General features: G+C 49.7%; 2 protein-coding genes across 4 annotated transcripts in view; one reads left to right on the forward strand and one right to left on the reverse strand.

Moving 5' to 3' along the window:
* Larp1 (La ribonucleoprotein 1, translational regulator) overlaps nucleotides 1-3,539 on the forward strand; it is a 46,752-nt gene extending 43,213 nt beyond the window's left edge. For all 3 annotated transcript variants that reach the window (XM_051167929.1, XM_051167931.1, XM_051167930.1), the window contains exons 17-19: nucleotides 614-723; nucleotides 823-950; nucleotides 2,647-3,539. In XM_051167929.1, coding sequence (XP_051023886.1) covers nucleotides 614-723; nucleotides 823-950; nucleotides 2,647-2,853 — 445 coding nt within the window. In that variant the 3' untranslated portion in view covers nucleotides 2,854-3,539. The remainder of the gene's footprint in view (nucleotides 1-613; nucleotides 724-822; nucleotides 951-2,646) is intronic.
* A 4,653-nt stretch (nucleotides 3,540-8,192) lies between these two features.
* On the reverse strand, nucleotides 8,193-16,604 carry LOC127207915 (fatty acid hydroxylase domain-containing protein 2-like). Its single transcript, XM_051167274.1, has 7 exons — nucleotides 16,495-16,604; nucleotides 16,292-16,395; nucleotides 13,285-13,406; nucleotides 10,578-10,783; nucleotides 10,077-10,182; nucleotides 9,652-9,818; nucleotides 8,193-8,355 (listed from the first exon to the last, which is right to left on the reverse strand). Exons 1-7 carry the CDS (start codon nucleotides 16,563-16,565, stop codon nucleotides 8,193-8,195), a joined length of 939 nt encoding a protein of 312 aa, XP_051023231.1. The 5' UTR covers nucleotides 16,566-16,604.
* Between the last annotated feature and the right edge of the window lie 702 nt (nucleotides 16,605-17,306).

Consider the following 17,306-nt stretch of genomic DNA (forward strand, 5'->3'; position numbering starts at 1 on the left):
GCCTCCATTAATTTATTTTTGGTCATTTCATTGGTATCACATTCCTAGTGGTGAATTTTCCAACGAAGGTAAACAACCCTACTGATTGGTGTAGGTCAGAAAGCTGGCATAGGGATGAGCATCTTTCTGTGAACAGACAGACAGGAAGTAATTTTGTCTTTGTGGAGCCAGGGCTGTTCTTCTGCTTTTGGAGCAGAAAGCAGCAGCAGTTAGAGACAAAGCATATCAGTGTTAGTACAGGATGTGATGGGCAGAATTGGCTGAGCCCTGGCAGACTGAGCAGCTCTTGAGGGCTGCTGTTAGTGCTGCTGGCCACTTTGCACGGCCTCTGCTGTTTCCAGTCCAGGGCAGTTCACTGTCTTGGGCTTCTTTGTGTAGCCTTGACTGTCCTGACACTTTGTAGACCGGGCCGGCCTCGAATTCACAGAGATCCTCCTGCCTCTGCCTCTGAGTGCTGGGATTACAGGGGTGCACCACCACATCCATCTGATAGTTTACTGTCTTAACTATTTCAAAGTTTCTTTGCAGGCCAGCAGGCTCCCCCCACCCCACCCCCCACTCCTCATATTTCAGTGGGTTCTATACCCAGTTCACCAGCTCTTGTCCTCCACAGATATGGTTTGGAGTGCCTTTTTCGATACTACAGTTATGGTCTGGAGAAGAAGTTCCGACTGGACATATTCAAGGATTTCCAGGAGGAGACTGTAAAAGACTATGAGGCTGGTAAGAGTGTGTCAGAGCTGCAGGGGCCTTCCTGGCCTAGGCCTCACATCTCTCTCCCTTCATCTTAGCCCAGCTTTCCACTTACCCCCTTCTTCACAGGCCAGCTCTATGGATTGGAGAAGTTTTGGGCCTTCTTGAAATATTCTAAAGCCAAAAATTTGGACATTGACCCCAAACTGCAAGAATACCTCGGCAAATTCCGACGTCTGGAAGACTTCCGGGTGGATGTGAGTGAAACCCTCTCTTCTGACTCCTAATTGTAAAGAGCAGCCATTCCTCTCCTGTCTGAAGCACATGTGATAGTGGAGAGTGGGTGCTCATTAGAGTGGGTGGTTCCTGGCTTCCCTCCTATTAATAGTCACAACCCACCTGCGCTGAGCTACCCTGATAAATATCCTTGTTCCTTCTGGGAATAGAACTTTGTAAACTAATGTCTAGTTCTCCATTGTCTGGAGCAGCTCCTGGACAGTGACATCCTGTGGTGAGTCTGGGCATTGCTCCCGAATGTATCAAAGGCTGCCTTTAAAGGTGGGTTCGTTGACTCATCTTTGTGTCTGTGCAAAGGGCTTCAAGTGAGATTTTCCTTCAGGAAGTCTGTGGTGCTTAAGGTGTGCCTCAGTGGTAAGGTACATGTTTAACCTAGTCAAGATCCTGGGTTTGATGACCAGCACCAAAGAAGACTGAAAAGGCTTTAATCAAAAGGTTTATTATGTAGCAATCTCTGTTACTTTGTTCTTTTGAAAACTTTTTAAAGATTTATTTATTATTATGTATATAGTGCTGTCTGCATGTACACCTGCAGGCCAGAAGAGGGCACCAGATCACATTATAGATGGTTATGAGCCACCATGTGGTTGCTGGGAATTGAACTCAGGACCTCTGGAAGAGCAGCCAGCGCTCTTAACCTCTGAGCTATCTCTCCAGCTCCTCTTTTGAAAACTTTTAGCACAAATTGGTAGGTGAGTAGGGTGTGGTGGCACACACCTGTAATCCCAGCACTCAGGAGTCAGAGGCTAGCCTATCTCTGGGTTTGCAGCAAGTCAGGGCTACATCAGAGAAACTCTGTCTCAAAAAACTAAAAAGAAAAAAAGGAAGTGGTAGGTGTAAGAAAGTAGCAATAGAGGCCAGTGGAGGTGGTGCCCACCTTTAATCCCAGCCCTGGGAGCAGAGGCAGGCAGATTGCTTTGAGTTCGAAGCCAGCCTATTCTACAAAAGCAAGTGCAGGACAGCCAAGGCTACACAGAGAAACCCTGTCTTGAAAAACCAAAACAAAACAAGAAAGTAGCAATGGTCCCCAGTTATTTTTAAAGTGACAGACATAACTATTTGTGTTATGACCACTCTGAACCCCTATTGGTGAGCATAGCTGGGGTTGTCATGAATATACAGATGGGTATGCGGGGCTTGTTCTTACCCACTCTTGGGAGGAGAGTGTGTGCAGAGAACCTGCAGGTAGCTGGGTAGACATTTAAGGTGGACTAGTAGCTGGGCCTTGTTGCCTGAAAAGTACTTTCTGTGTCCTTTTTGATAGTATGGCAAACGGAATCACAGTCATCGTTGCTGGGCCTGGTGAAGGCTGGAGTAAGATAGCACCAGTGTATGTGGCCCTGGGGAGCCAGTACATGAATCATGCTGTATGTCACTTAGCACAAGTCTTTTCCTAAGAGACCGTACATAGACAGAGACAAAATTTTATAGGATCAAAACCTAGTCTTTAGGATATGGACCTAAATATAGGAGGCCTTTTTGTAAATTCCTCTTACGTGTTTGGTCAGTTTCCGTATTTCTGGTAGTGTCCACTTGAAAGGACAGAATGGGCCCTGTCTTATTTATAAACCAAATAATCTACACTTGGAGGTGGAAAGGAAGACTAGAGAATTAATGTCACTAGTGTTCTGACCACTTGTCACTCCTCTGTTACAGCCCCCCATGGGTGAGGAAGGCAACCACAAGCGACATCCAGTGGTAGCAGGAGGCAGCGGTGAGGGCAGGAAGCGCTGCCCTTCCCAGTCTTCCAGCAAGCCCACCACTGGGTTGAGCCAACCCTCCACGACATCTACTGGCCAGGCCACCCGAGAAGATGCCAAATGGACGAGCCAGCACTCAGACACACTGACTTTGGGAAAGTGAATTCCCAGAAGCCCCCTGGGATTTGGAATAGAAGGGGTGGGGTGGGCGAGGATCCATGGGGGTGCCCAGTCCCAGGAGAGTGAATAAGGAAGGGACAGGCCTGGAGTTACTAAGGATGGGCCTTTGCGCTAAGTAGCAGCTATTAGCGGTGACCCTGGGCAGGAGCCTCCAAGTAACCCCTTCCCCTCCTGTCTCTATGACTTCCATCTTAACGTCTAAGGGGGGAGGGGAAGGGGGAAGATTTTATATACATATATATATATATACATATATATATATCAAGTTTTAAATTATTGATAGTTTGTCTGGATTACCAAAATCACTCTTCAGCCCTTCCCACGGCTGTTACGCCGACCTGTCGCCCGGCCTCTTCCCGCTCCCCTCGAGCCAACTATGCAGCCCACCAGAATGCTCTGGTGGTGCCCATGGGCCCAGAAGGACCAGCCCCTCAATCATCTGGGGTTTGTCACCGCCAAGTCCCTGGTGTTCCACACGCCCTTCTGCCACCTCTGGGGGAAAGAAACCAAAGGATCTCAGTGGGGGTGGGGAGCTTCGGCCTCTTCCCCCATCTTCCCAGCCCGGAGACGCTGCTCAAACCAGAAGAGACTATTAAAAGATGATTCATTTTATTTTATTTTTTTTTCTCTGACCTTTCCATCCTTGGGAAAACTGAAAAAAGAAAAAAAGAAAAATGAAAAAAAAGAAGAAAAAGAAACAAACCAAAAAAAAAAGAGACAAAATCAACCACTTAAAATGAGGAAAAAAAAAATCAGAACCCACTTAATCCATAGAAAGTGCTGTCTTTCCCCTCCTTGAAATTTTTCTTTTGTTCTGTTTTTGGAAATAATATTTTTTTAAAAGTTGCCTTATTGTGGAGCGGGAACCTGAACTAATGCCCAAATGCCCGTTTTCCTTGAGCCTCTACCTGACTGGGAGGCCCCTGGGCTTGGACTCACTAGAATTTTCCTCGGGACTGAGTTGCATGGACAGGACCTCTTGCGTGGAGGCCAGAGAGTAGGGGCAGCTCTGTCAGAGCTGTGCCCAGGACACCCTGCTGTTGCATCGTCTGAAGCTGATGTCCTGTGTCTGCACTCTGCTGCCATTGTCCTTGTTCTCCTCGCTGTCAACTCACCAGGCCCGCCCTGCCCTTGGAAGACCAAGGCCAAGTTTGCTTCAGACCAGTGTAAACAGAGTGGGTCTTGTCTGGTCCACACTTGTCCTCAGCCTGTGTGTCTCCCCAAGCCCTGAACAAGGGGAGAACACCCACGGACAGCCTCAGCTTAGATCTGTGTCTGACCTTAAAGACCTATGACCTCAAGGAGGTTTGTATCCCAAGGTGGAGAAAGGTGCCATTCTCCAAGGGTTTGTTGTGGCCTGCCCATCTTAATACCCTCACCCCCTACAGGCCATCTCTGCCCACCCTCTCTGCCACCCTGCCTGGGATCACGGGGTGAGAGGAACCCAGGGCTGGGGGATTCTGCCGTTTGGTGAAGCCCCGTGTCAGGAAGGTATATGTGGACATAGAGTATACCTGACTTCTCTTCTTCAGCCACCGACTGCCCAGGCTGCCCTGTGAGTGCCAGAGGAGTGGATGGAGGGAGGCTGCTGTGATCAGGAGCTGGGGAGGGTGATGGACTGAGCACACAGACTGGGGAGACTGCATGCTCACCCCACATGGGACCCGGGCAGCACAGGGAGGGTGTGGTCTTTTTGCTCAGTTACTGAGGCTTGTGTGGCCCTCCTCCTCATCACTGAGTTCCTCTGTTGTCCCAAAGGCTGGGACTAGGACACAGCATCCCAGGCTGGCAGGAGCTTGCCCTCTGTCTCTGGACACCTTGGTTTGAGCTCATGTCGTGCCCCACTTGGCCCTCCCAGGCCTGAGTATGTGGGAATCCTGTATGAGTTCCCGGAACTCAGTTGTGTCCAAGGATATGGGAGCAGGGTGTGCTGGTGGATTGGAAGCTTCTCCTGAGTCTGGTATCTGCCCCATGGTGCACCCTTTCCAATAGTGGGCTCCTTCTCCTTCCTTTCCTGTCCCCTTTCCTGTCCCTGCTCAGCCCTATGCTGTATATCCAGCAGCACAGAACCTCAGGGCTTGGAGGCCCAGTGTCAGGGAAGGTGGTTCCTCGCTAGACTATCCAGGCTAGGTTTGCCATCCTGTCCCAGACCCGCCCAGGCCCTCTGAGGGAGGAAGCCCCTTTGTGGTGGGAAGACGAGGCTATCATCTCAACTCAGGCTGAGGAGGGGTGGAAGTGTGTGTGTATCTGTCTGTCTGTCTGTAAATTTTTTTTTTTGTTTTTTTTTTTTTTTTTGTGACATGTTAGGAGTTGACATTGCAGTGTAGTTTACATCTTCACCTTCTGAAGACACTTGAATTTAGGACCGATGTATCTGTGACAAGTATGCCAGGAGTGGCTGGGGCCACCAGAGCGAGCCTCTTCCCCATCACCATCTTCCCATGGGATCTAAGACCTGAGACAGCCTGCCATATGGAACCACCTTCATCCTCTGGCTGTGCCCACAAGGGGGCAGACTGTGATTTGCCCTCTGAGCCTCAGAGAGAATTGGCTACACATGAGAAGGCTGCCTGGCCCTGCTCCAGCCTGCACCCCAGGTTCAGACAGAGGTGCTGAGCCCATGTCAAGTTGTTAAATGTTTCTGCTGTGCAGCTCTTTCCCGCTCCCCTTTGATGACATTTACAAAAGCAAGCTACTTGGAAGGTCTGGAAGTGAGGAGAGGGCATGACGTCAAGGCTGGTGTGTGTGTGTGTGTATGGGGGAGCACTAGAGCCTTGGACACCCTGGCCACCTGGGTGGGACCCCAGAGTATCTCTCTTGTTAAAGCGCCCCTGGTTCTCCTCAGCCCCACCCTCTCCTCCAGCCATGGTGATGGCAGAGGCAGAAGAGAACTCTTGGCCCAGTTCTCACAGGAAAGGAAAACTCGGCGTGGGCTTCGCAGAGAAGGTTCCACCTTAACGCTCGTACCTTGTCTTTACCATGTGCTAGGATATCACATTCAACAGGACAAACAATGTAAAATACTTGAATGAGCTTGTATCATACATTAATATTATTGAGAGTGTCTGCTTCCCAGGCTGAAGTGATTCATTCATTATTCTGGTCCTGCTCTAGTCCTTTGTAATTGGTGGTAATTATTACGCTTTTCTTTTTAATACAAAAAAAAATGTATAAAAATAAAAACTTGAAAAGGCAAAACACTGACTGGTCTCCCATCTGGGACACTGCTGTTGGGTGTGAGAGAGGAGGCTGGTGTGTGTCCCCAGATGGAGGAGCCCACGCTCTGCGTGTGCGTGACTAACGCAGTCTTTGAGAGGAGGCTGCTCTGGCTCATCTGCAGCTGTGTCAGGCAGGGCCCATGGTGCTGCTAGTGCATCCAGTGCTGGGCAGCCTGGACCCTCTTGGCCCTGCATCCTGGGAAGCTGGGGAAAGGGTAGAGTTGGGTTTCCATGGCCCAGGGTACATGTGGGCATTCCCTGTGCACTGTTTACTGTCCTCTAAGACCTGACTAGAGTTTCTTACTGTCAGATGGGTGGGTGATCACTGCCACCAGTGGCCTATATTCTGTAGGTGACCAGGTGAGCCAGACTCACCACAGTAACATTCATTAGGAGTTGCTGTGTCAGCTGCCTCCTCAATTGTGTGGCCTTGGATCCCTAGTGTTGTACAGTAAGGGGTGGGGTAGAGGGCACAACACAATCTGCTGTGTTAAGTGGGGCTTTGGTGGCACAGGGCTTTAATCCCAGCACTCTGGAGGCAGAGGCAGGTGGATCACTGTGAGTTGGAAGCCAGCCTGGTCTACAAAGGGAGTCCAGGACAGCCAAGGATAAACAGAGAAACTCTGTCTCAAAAAACAAAACATAACAAACAAACAGCACAATCCGCTGTGTTAAATGGAGGTTTTATTTGCATGCTTCTTAGCCATGTTTTTGTGGAGACACTCAGGTCTTAGCGATGTTGGGCCTCTGGGGACAAGCCTTGAATGGTGACAGTCCCTCACAGAGTCCATTTTTATGACTCCCTGTCCCTGCCACTTTTGATGTCACTGCAGAGAGCATTTCTCCAGATGCTCATGGGAGGAAGGGAATGGCTGCCCTGCATTGATGGTGGTGGGGTGGGGACTGGGTTGGTGTGCGAAGGAATCTAAGGGCACAAGGTCAGAGGAGGCAGGGACTGCAAGTGCTCTGTTTCCAGTGGGCACAGTCTTCTGTGGGCTTCTGTGTTATAGGATGAATCCTGCTCTGTGGTTGGTTTTACACAGCTGGTCATGCACACTTTGAGGTTTTGCCTTTGTGCAGGATGCTCTGGGCTGGGCCTATACCACGAGCAGCTGGACTACAGGACTGTGCTATTTCACTGAAGCTATAGTAGAGTTGTCCTGACTAACCTTGAACTGAAAGTGTACAATCAGCACAATTGTGATAGAACTTAGCAAATGGTGACTGTGGCAGCCTTCCAGAGCCAACCTAGGTGCCAAAGTCTTGGGATGTCAGGGTTCTTAACCATGTGCTGCCAGAGTTGGGGTTTGGTAAAACTTTACTGGAGGAGCCTATGATTACAGTGTTCTTGGGCCTGTTTACCATTGATTTACCATTTGCAGGAAGAAGGGCCTGCCTGCCCTTAGTCCATGCTTCCTGAGGCTCATTGTCCCAGGGAGAAGACTATGGTGTGGGTTTAGAGAGCAACTGACCAGAGTCCCCCTCAACATGAGCAGCCCCTGGAACTCAGTCCTAGTGTGCACTCAGGCTAAGGCACAGGAGCTGATGAGCCTGTCAATTGAGAAGCTCCTGTGGGCTGTCCTAGTTCCTTCTGAGGGACTTGTGTTGTGGAGGGCAAAAATAAACCAGGCTTTCTTGGAGGGAAGCAGGGACTACATCCAGCATGTCCACACACCTGACCTGTGATTACCTCAGGTTCCCTGGCTTGAGTGTGAGAAACGTTTTTGAAACCAGAAATCCCCCAGTCCCACTGCTAACACATTCTCTATCCCACTGAGGTCACAGGGGAGCTGTGTGGGGATTGGAAGAGAGGACTAGGGGATTCTCCCAGGCTCTCTGTAATTTTCCTCCCTCCCCTGCCTGTGCTCCAGAAAAAGTAGCTAGTTGCTTTTTCCTAAGTGAGTTGCCATTTCTAAGTGACATGGGAAGTGTTTTGGGGGAAGCCCTGATGCTATCACGGCTTTGTCCTGGCAGGAAGCCTGCCTTCCCTCTACCCTAATGGGACAGCCCTTAGAGTATGGTGGTCAAAGGAGACCAGCTGCTGAGGGTGGCATGGCCTCAGGCAGTCTCCACATCTTACTTCTGAGGGAACAGCTCAGATTGTTCAAAGAGACTCTATCTTCTTTGGAGGGTCAGGAATACTCTCTGAGAGTGGGGTGAAGCCCAGCAGGATGACATGTCTCTGGTAGGCCTTGCTCTTCTTAAACATGACGTCAGTCCCGTGTAGGTGGTCCAGCACCCCCAGCGTCCCATAGCACTGGTTGAACCTGAATGTGGAAAGAGTATTGCGCAGCTTACACTGGTGGGAAGCTGTGGGTCTCCCAGCCCTCCCTTTCTCCTATGTAACACCACCATGCTGTGCAAGCACATGAGCAGAGCCTGGAATATTCCTTTGAATGGTTCCCTTTGTGGGTTGTTTAAGAGTTGTGTTTTTTTATTTGTTATTGTTGTTGTTTTTCTTTCTTCTTGGTTTTTGAGGCAGGGTTTTCCTCTGTAGCCTTGGCTGTCGCAGACTCACTTTGATGACCGGGCTGGCCTCAAACTCTCAGCAATCTGCCTGCCTTGGTCTCCCAAGTGCTGGGATTATAGACGTGTGCCACCACACTCGGCCATTGAGTTTTTGTTGTCACTGTGTCTAAAAAAGTTTCACCAAACTGAACTCATGTGTAGCTGGCTTTGAACTGGTGCCAATGCTTCTGCCTGAACTTCCCCAATGCTGATATTTTAAGTCCACCGTGTTCTTCATGCACCTGGAGTCCACCTCTTTTGTTACTGGGGATATGGTATGCACAAGATCAAGGCTGATAGTCATGTGGCTGCTGCGCTCTCACTGTGTAGTCCAGGCTGGTCTGGAACTCTCTTCAGTGTAGACCAGGCTAACCTCACACTGGGTCCTGGAATTAAAGGCCTGCTAGCATGCCCAGCTGTAGCAATCCCCGTTTCACACTGCTGAACCATCTCTGGGACCTACCTACTCCCTTATGCTGTGTTCTGGAGTGCAGAAGTGAGAACTTCATGCAGACCAGCGGCTTGTTCAGGTAGGCTGAGGGGCGCCCCGCATCAGAACATCTTGGAAGACATTAGGAGGCAGATCCCTGTGACATGCTCCACAGGTACTTTGATGGGTTTGAAGTGGGACCCAAGAACTTCTGTTCTAAGTGTGTCTGATGACCCAGGAAATGCCTGGGATGAGGCTAGTTGTGTTGTTGAGCCTTTAATCCCAGCAGTCACGAGTGTGAGGTCAGCCTGGTCTACATAAGTTCCAGGACAGCCAGGGCTACATAGAGAAATGCTGTCACAAAACCAAGAATAAAGCCTACAGTGCTTAAGTGTGCCAACTTTTTCTGCACATGGTTTCTGAGGAGATGATTCAAGGCTCACAAGTTTCAGCAGTCCTAGAAGCCAAATTAAAATTTCCAACTGCAGGAAGGACACGGTGTCAGACAAAAAGGAGAAGATCAAAATGGCCCTGTCTACTCAGCATCTTTCCCAGCTGGTTCCCACAGGCAGATGGAGGCACCACTGCCCCATGAAATAATTGAGCAAGGGTGCAGTTGGCTTACTTGAGATGGTGGTAGTCATGGAACTCAGGTGAAGGCAGGAAGGGCAAGTGGTACCCACAGTGGGAGATAGTGCTGACGATGAGAGCCACACACAACCACACAATGATGGAGGACAAATGAGAGCCCATTGCCAGAGGACCCACCATAACTGACAACATGTTGGAAGCCTGCAAAAGAAAGGATGATTCCAGATGGAGGGACCCAGCTGTGTGTTCACTCTGCCCTTCGTAGTTGTAACTTGGGACACACTGACTTAGCTTCAGTTTCCTCTGCAGCAGAGTCAATTTGTAGATGGTTTTTGGGAAAAGTAAGATGATGTACACTAGGCACCTATCACATCAAGACATGGCAGCTGTTTATTGGGAGGAGAAAGCTGAGCAGGGAACCAGCAGCCTCAGCTTCTGTACTTAAGGGGCTATACTTACCGCAAGTTCTATGGGGTGGGCATACATTGTGATCACACCAATGGGTGCTGTCCACTCATGATGTTTCTTGTGTATTTTCTTATACAACGTGGGGTGGTGAAGGAGCCTGGAAAAATAATTCATAGATGGGAACTGCCAACGTCCACCTCCCTCCATCCCAAGCAGATCATCAGAAAGTCAAGGTGGGAACGTGGTCCCCATCTGAGGAACAGGCATCTGTAGTCTGCGGATGATAAGTCTGGTTTCCATTGTCTCCAACCCCAGCAGAGAAGTAAACTGAAACCCAGAAAGGAATAACAGGAGCTAGATGGAGACTGACCCACTCTCCCATGCAAATAGGGAAACCATTTCTTCCCTGGGCATCATGTCAAGTTGGAGAATCAGTTGTGTCTCTGGTGCTTGTTGGGTAGGGCCTGAGAATAGAGACCACAGTTCAGTGGCCTCTTGTGACCAGGGAGTTGTCCCAGGAGGAGGCCATAAACATGGAAGTAAGGAGCTCACCGGTGTGAGTAGTAGAACAAGATTTCATCCACAAGGGTGAAAAGGGCCATCGCCAGGAGGACCCAGTGGAAGGTGGGCAGTTCTCGGGAGCAGGGGTCTCCCCTCCACTTCAGGAAAGGGTAGCAGATGGCCAGCATGGGGAGAGAGATCACGGTCTGGTTGAAAATAACGGTGCGGATAACGTGACGCAGCTTCACGGGGTCTACCTGCCAGGACAGAGATGGAACAGGGAGAGGGACATGAGAAGTAGGTCTCTACCTCACGTGCTCAGTGTGGGCTCTGAGAGTGACCGAGGTCTCCACAGTCTGGCGCTGGCCATGGTGAACAGTACAGTCCTTCTTGTCACGGCAGTGTCTCCCCCGGAGCATAGGTTCTGTGGGCTAAGGATTGTCAGTGCTGAGTTCTGGCTCACACAACACCCTGTGCTCTACAGGACAAAGAAGCAAATCCCAGTTAAACACAGGAAGGGATAAGCAGCGATGGTCACTCAACCATCTTGATGAAGGATTCCAGAAGAGGTCTGTGTGACTGAGAGCAGGCTGGCCTTCTGTAGCCTTACAAAGAGAACAACACATCTGCATGGATGGGAGTGGCAGGGGCAGGCCCCCAACCTCCTCCAGCTTCCTCAGCTTGGGGCCAATCCAGGGAGGCTGAGCAGATGAAGATGGAAGCTTTGGATTGTCAACCTTAGAGCTGGCAGCCTCCACCCAGCGCCCTCATGGCTACTGCTTACCTGCTAGGAAGACACGGCCTGAGAATTAGGGCACTGGTATGGTCTACAGGAACAGGAAGGAGGAAGCAGGCTAATGGGGGAAGAGACTGGAAACAGTAGTCCTCCAATGTCTCAAACTTCAAATAGGTCAGGAGAAAGTTATGGCTTGTAGAGTATTTCAATGGATGAATCTGAAATGTTGTTTAGATGAGTCTCATACATTTTTCTCACATTTCTTCTGTCTGTCTGTCTGTCTGTCTGTCTGTCTGTCTGTCTGTCTTAAAATTCCTTACTAAGAAACTCACAGGAAAAGACAGCCAAGAGCAAGGACAGAGGCTGTATATACCACTCTGAGGGGCTGCATAGATGCCTCTGAGACAATACAGACAGCTCAGAGAGACTGCCAGACTGCAGAGGTGACTCAGTCAGAGAGCTCTACCTCAAAGGGGAATAAATGGGTGGCGGCAGTGTGTATCTGTGTTAAGTGGGCCAAGGGATGGTTTTGATCTTGGCTTTTGAAACAATCTTGGGGACTGGTGAGATGATTCTGTGGTTAAGAGCACTGGCTGGTTTTCCAGAGGCCCCTGAATGCATGTGGCAGCTCACAACTGTCAGTCTGACATCCTCTTCTGGGCCCTGTGGGTGCTACTGCATGTATGTTAAACACAGACACGCATGCAGGCAAAACACACAAACACATAAAGGAAGTAATTGAAACAGTCTCCTGTAGCCCTTCTGAATGATCCTCCTGCCTCCGTCTCAGATGCTGGGATTCCAGGTGTGTGCCGCCGCACCCAGGCAAAGATTGTGTGATAATATTTAGAGATGGAAAAGTTAGAGCATTTATGTGATAATGTAAAGAGAAACGAGAGAGAGAAAGTCAGAATGTTAGGAAAGAGGGAAGAATGCTGAAGCCACTTCCTGGAGCCGAAAAGACAGGAACCAGGAGAGGTGACAGTCACAGCCCAGGACAGACCATGAGACCCAGAGCCATGGGAGCTGAGGGTAGGGGGCCTGGCTTTCATTTCCTCAGTATGGTGGAGGCCAGGCTAGGAAGGAGCTGTTGAGAGAGGAGAGGTGTGCAGAGGCAAGGGGGAGGTGGGAGGGTGGCTTGTGGGTAGGCCTGGACCCAAGGAATGCCAGCATCCAACAGCTCCCACTGCAGTCAGCTCAGGGATCCTGCTAAAGTCAGCACCTCCTCCAGCTATTGAGGGAGGACATGGTCCAAGGTCCTTCCTGTGGCCTCAGACAGCACTTTGGAGCTGAGACTCCCCAGGATGGTCTGGGACGTGGCTGGATGGGTAGAGTGTGTTCTTGGAGTTCTTGGAGTTGTGCTGCAGCCATCTCTGTGACAGGCTGAGGCAGTCCTTTCTCCTCCTGGTATGTTGAGCACAGTGTCACAGGGCCACCTGGGGTGGGAATCAGCAGACCAGCACTTTGGTCTAGACTGGCTATGGGTTGGGTAGCCTTTCAATTTCTATCTTACTTTATTTTTAATTGTTGAGGGGTGTGTGTGTATGTTTGTGTGTGTGTGTGTGTGTGTGTGTGTGTGTGTGTGTGTGTGTGTGTGTAGGTGCCTTGTGCCCTGGTGTGCATCTGGGGTCAGAGTAAATGGTGTTGGTTCTCTTCTTCCCCTGTGTGAGGTCCAGGGACCAGACTCAGGTCTTCAGGCTTGGCAGCCATGCCCTTACTTGCTGAACCATCTCACTGACAGGGTCTCCTGTAGCCTGAGCTACCTTCAAACTTCCTGTGTAGCCAAGTATGACCTTGAACCTCTAATCCTCCTGCCTCCACTTCCTGAGTGCTTAGATTATAGCTGTGCAGCCCCACATGTGCCTTAGTCAGGGCACCCAGGGCTTCTTTCAAGCTAAACAAGCACTGTATGAACCAAGTATACCCAGCACCTTCTGGATTCAGGTCACCTCAAGGGTAACATTTGGCTTGCCTGACTTTGGTCCCTGCATTCCCAGCACGAAGAGCTGCAATGCCACTTACCGGTTCATTCTTGCCAAGTTGGATGCGGTAGCGGGAGATGGAGGAGGGCTTCCCTGTTGTGTCCACCAGCAGCAGAAGGCCATTGAGAACCCAGAAGCACAGCGCAGGTACGAGGCCAGCACCTGAGGCAGAGAGCAGAGCAACTTAGACAATGCCAGGGACACAGTGGTCACCAGGAAGTGAATGAACAAGTGCAGGGATCACTGTCTGGCTCCCTCTCCCCTCCACAGTGTTGTGTGTGTGTGTGAGTGTGCGTTTGTGTGTATTTGAGACAGAGTCTCACTGTATAGACTTACTTGGCTATGCTGTGAACTCACAATAGATTGCCCACTGCCACTCAAATGCTGGGATTAAAGCACAGCTGAGGTTTTGGGTGTGAGTTTTGTTGTTGTTTTTTACTTGTTGTGAAACAGGCCAGTTTGAACTCAATGATAGTCCAGACAGACCCCAAACTCACAGCAAGCCCCTTGCCTCAGCCACCTGCTGGGATAACAGGTGTGGCTGCTGTATCCTCTCAGCACAGGTACTGATGACACTTCTGGTCCCCTCACAAGTTTTCCTATTAGGATGAGGAGACCATCTGGCCCCCTGGTCTATTACTCCCCAGTACTGATGCTCCACAAAATATTTCAGAAAATGCTGATCAAAGTCAGGAGTCTCAGAAGTTCAGTGGTCATCCTCAGCCACATAACTCATTCTTGGACCTCCTGGGATACACGAAAACCTATGCTTAGAAGAAAAATAATAGAGCCCGCATATAAGGGTGGCTTAGTGGGTAAGCCTGGTGACCTGAGTGCCACCCCACGCACCATGTCATAGTGCAAAGAGCAGTAACTGCAGGGTTGTCTGCTGATCCATCCACACAGTGTGGCATGTGCATGTCCCCGCCCACATCACAGCACGATAATAGATAAAAATTAAAAAGAACACCCTGACCAAGACACACTTCAGCTGGCGTTTTGTTTCACATCCCACTTCTCATGTCTTTAGTCTCCTACCTACAGCAGTCATCCAAGGGACACCGCAGTGTTATCCTATGGCACTGTGGCTCCTCCTAGATTGGAATCCCTGGGGAACAAGGACACTGTTTCCTTGACCTCTGTCTCTGTCTTCTTCCTCTAGTCCTTTCTTGCCCCATCAAACAGTGTCTGGGGTAGGCCGGACACAGGAAGGACTTGGGCAGTGTGGGAGGACCACTGTTAGAGCCATTCTGCCAGACAGTTGGGTAGAGTCTGAAGAGGAAAAGGAGACAAAGCAAGCAGACACAGGCTTGTGGGTAGAAATGCTGATACGGAGCCTGGCATGTTGGTACATGGCTTTAATCCCAGCACCTGGGAGGCAGAGGTGGGTGGATCAATGTGAGTTTGAGGCCAGCCTGGTATGCCAAGTGATTTCAGGACTGCCATGGCTACACAGAGAGACCTTGTCTTGAAAAAAACCAAATAAATAAATAAATAAAAAGAAAAAAATTAAAAAATTCTGGTACAGTGTGTTTCAAAATAACAAGCAAAGCTGGGTGGTGGTGGCTCACACCTGTAATCCAGCACTTGGGAGGGAGAGGCAGACAGATCTCTGATTTTAAGTCAGCCTAGTCTATAGTGTGAGTTCCAGGATAGCCAGGGCTACACAGAGAAACCCAGTCTAAAGAAAAAAGGATCGGGGGGGGGGGGGGGGGGGGGAGGCTGGAGAGATAGCTCAGCAGCTAAGAGTACTGACTGCTCTTCCAGAGATTCTGAGATCAATTCCCAGCCACCACCTGGTGACTCACAACCATCTATAGTGAGATCTGGTGCCCTCTTCTGGTGTGCAGGTGAACACGCAGGATACTGTATACAATAATAAATAAAACATTTTTAAAAAGAAAAAAGGATCGAAATCTCAAAAACACAAACAATAATTACAAGAAAATTTGGGGTTAGAGAGAGAGGGCTCAGCGGTTCAGAGCACTGGCTGCTCTTCCAGAGAACTGGGGTTTCATTTCCAGTCCCCACATGGTGCTTCACAATCATTTGTTACTCTAGTTCCAGGGAAACCAACACCCTATCCTGAGCTCCCGGATCCTGCACGAACATGGTACATGGACATACACTCAGGCACACGTATGCTCAGGCACACGTACGCTCAGGCACACGTACGCTCAGGCACACGTACACTCAGGCACACGTACACACACAAAGTAAATGAATAGTACCTTTTACTCCAAGGAAACATTCAGAGAAGCTAAATGTCTGTTAGCAGGAAATGAAGAGTCTTTCAGGTGACAGAACAGCCCTGGCACATGAGCTATTAAGGCCTTGCTCCACATTGGCAAGATGGTTCCAAGTACCCAGGAGGCAGAGGCAGGCAGATCCCTGTGAGTTCCAGGCCAGCCTGATCTACAAAGCGAGTCCAGGACAGCCAAGGCTACACAAAGAAACCCTGTCTCAAAAAACAAAACAAACAAACAAAAAACAGAAACAAAATGGCAGATTGGGCAGTGGTGGTGCACACCTTTAATCCCAGCACTCCCGGAGGCAGAGGCAGGTGGGTCAATATGACTTCAAGGCCAGCCTGGTCTACAGCGTAAGACCAGGACAGCCAAGGCTACATAAAGAGACCCTGTCTGAAAAAAACAACAACAACAACACCACAAAAAACCCCAAACCAACAACAACAAAAGAGCAGACTGGGCCCATAAGATAGAGCAGCAGGAAAAGGCCCTTGCAGCCAAGCTTGACAGCCTGAGTTCAAGCCCCAGGCCCACATTCTGGAAGAAGAGGACCCACTTCAGCAAGGTGTCCTCTGACCTCCACATGCATGCTATGGCAAGCCCATGCCCCCTTCACATGCACATGGAGTCAATCCACTTCTACACTACTACTACTACTAGTAATAATAATAATAATAATAATAATAACAACAACAACAACAACAACAACAACAACAAAAGTGATGATGATGGTGATGAGTAGTGCAGGAAAAGAACAAATGTGGAGCCCCACACACAGCCCTCTGTCAGGAATCTCACCTATAATGAACAGGATCCACTCCTTGCCTTCAAATGTAGACAGCAGATTCTCCCACTGGGTCTGCCAAAAGTGGCCAGAAGCACCCCAAAATGTCTGAAGATGCCTTGGAAGGAAAACCATTCAAGTTTCTGGGAGAAGGCTGGGAAGCCAGCTCTTTCTTGCTGTGCCTCTCACCCCTGAGGTCTGAAGGGAGCACACTCACCATGTGACCGAGTTCCAGAAGGCCCCAAGCAAGAGCAGCCCAGAGCCCAGGATGAGAGCTGTCCTCCTCATGGAGCCCCAGATGTGTCCCTCCTGCAGGAGTTGGGAGTGTCAGGCCTGTCAGGCTCCTACTGGGAGCAGGCTGCTGACCTACCCCACAGCTGTGGAAGGCCCTTCCCTTCCAAAGGTTACTGGCTGCATTTGAGTGTACAGACTATAGCCTGGGGGAGGGAAGAGGATTGCCTCATCTACAGCAAACCTGTTGAGTGACATTGCCACCCAGATCCGGATAGGAAAGGCTTTTCCCAGCTGTGTGTGTTGTCAGACCTCATGGCAAAGGGTTCTTCAGCACTCAGTGTGTCCTGTAGTCTCCTTAATCTCACAGATACAGTCAGGTATGGTGGGGGTACAGAACTGTAATCCCAGGTTTTGAGAGGTGGAGGCAGGAAGATTAGGGGTTCAAAGTCAGCTTGGGCTATTTGAACCCTGTCTCAAAGAGAGTCCGCTGACCAGCACTGGATGGTGGTTCTTACACATTCTCCAAAACATTTGTTGAAGGTTGGTCTGATGTATTTTGGTGCTAATTACTGCTTGCTGTCTCTGTGGCCTACCGTGTACCTTGCCTAAGAGGTTTGCCAAATAAAAGGCCATGACACCTGTGAGTTCAAGGCCAACCTGGTCTCCAAAATGAGTCTAGGACTGCCCAGACAACACAGAAAAACCTTGTTTCAAAAAACTGGAAAAAAAGAAAAAGAAAAAGAAGGAAAAACAAAAGCTGAGCATGGTGGTACATGCCTTTAATGCCAGCACTGC

The sequence above is a fragment of the Acomys russatus genome, chromosome 25 (genome assembly GCF_903995435.1).
Source record: "Acomys russatus chromosome 25, mAcoRus1.1, whole genome shotgun sequence".
In the NCBI taxonomy this organism is placed as follows: Eukaryota; Metazoa; Chordata; class Mammalia; order Rodentia; family Muridae; genus Acomys; species Acomys russatus.

What these genes read in the sequence shown, in the direction of transcription:
- LOC127207915 (XM_051167274.1), bottom strand. Translation starts at nt 16,565, where the DNA reads ATGAGGAGGACAGCTCTCATCCTGGGCTCTGGGCTGCTCTTGCTTGGG. An exon ending in TTCTGGAACTCGGTCACATG is followed by an intron (nt 16,396 to 16,494) that starts GTGAGTGTGCTC and finishes TTTCCTTCCAAG; the next exon opens with GCATCTTCAGACATTTTGGG. An exon ending in CATGACTACCACCATCTCAA is followed by an intron (nt 8,356 to 9,651) that starts GTAAGCCAACTG and finishes TTCCACATTCAG; the next exon opens with GTTCAACCAGTGCTATGGGA.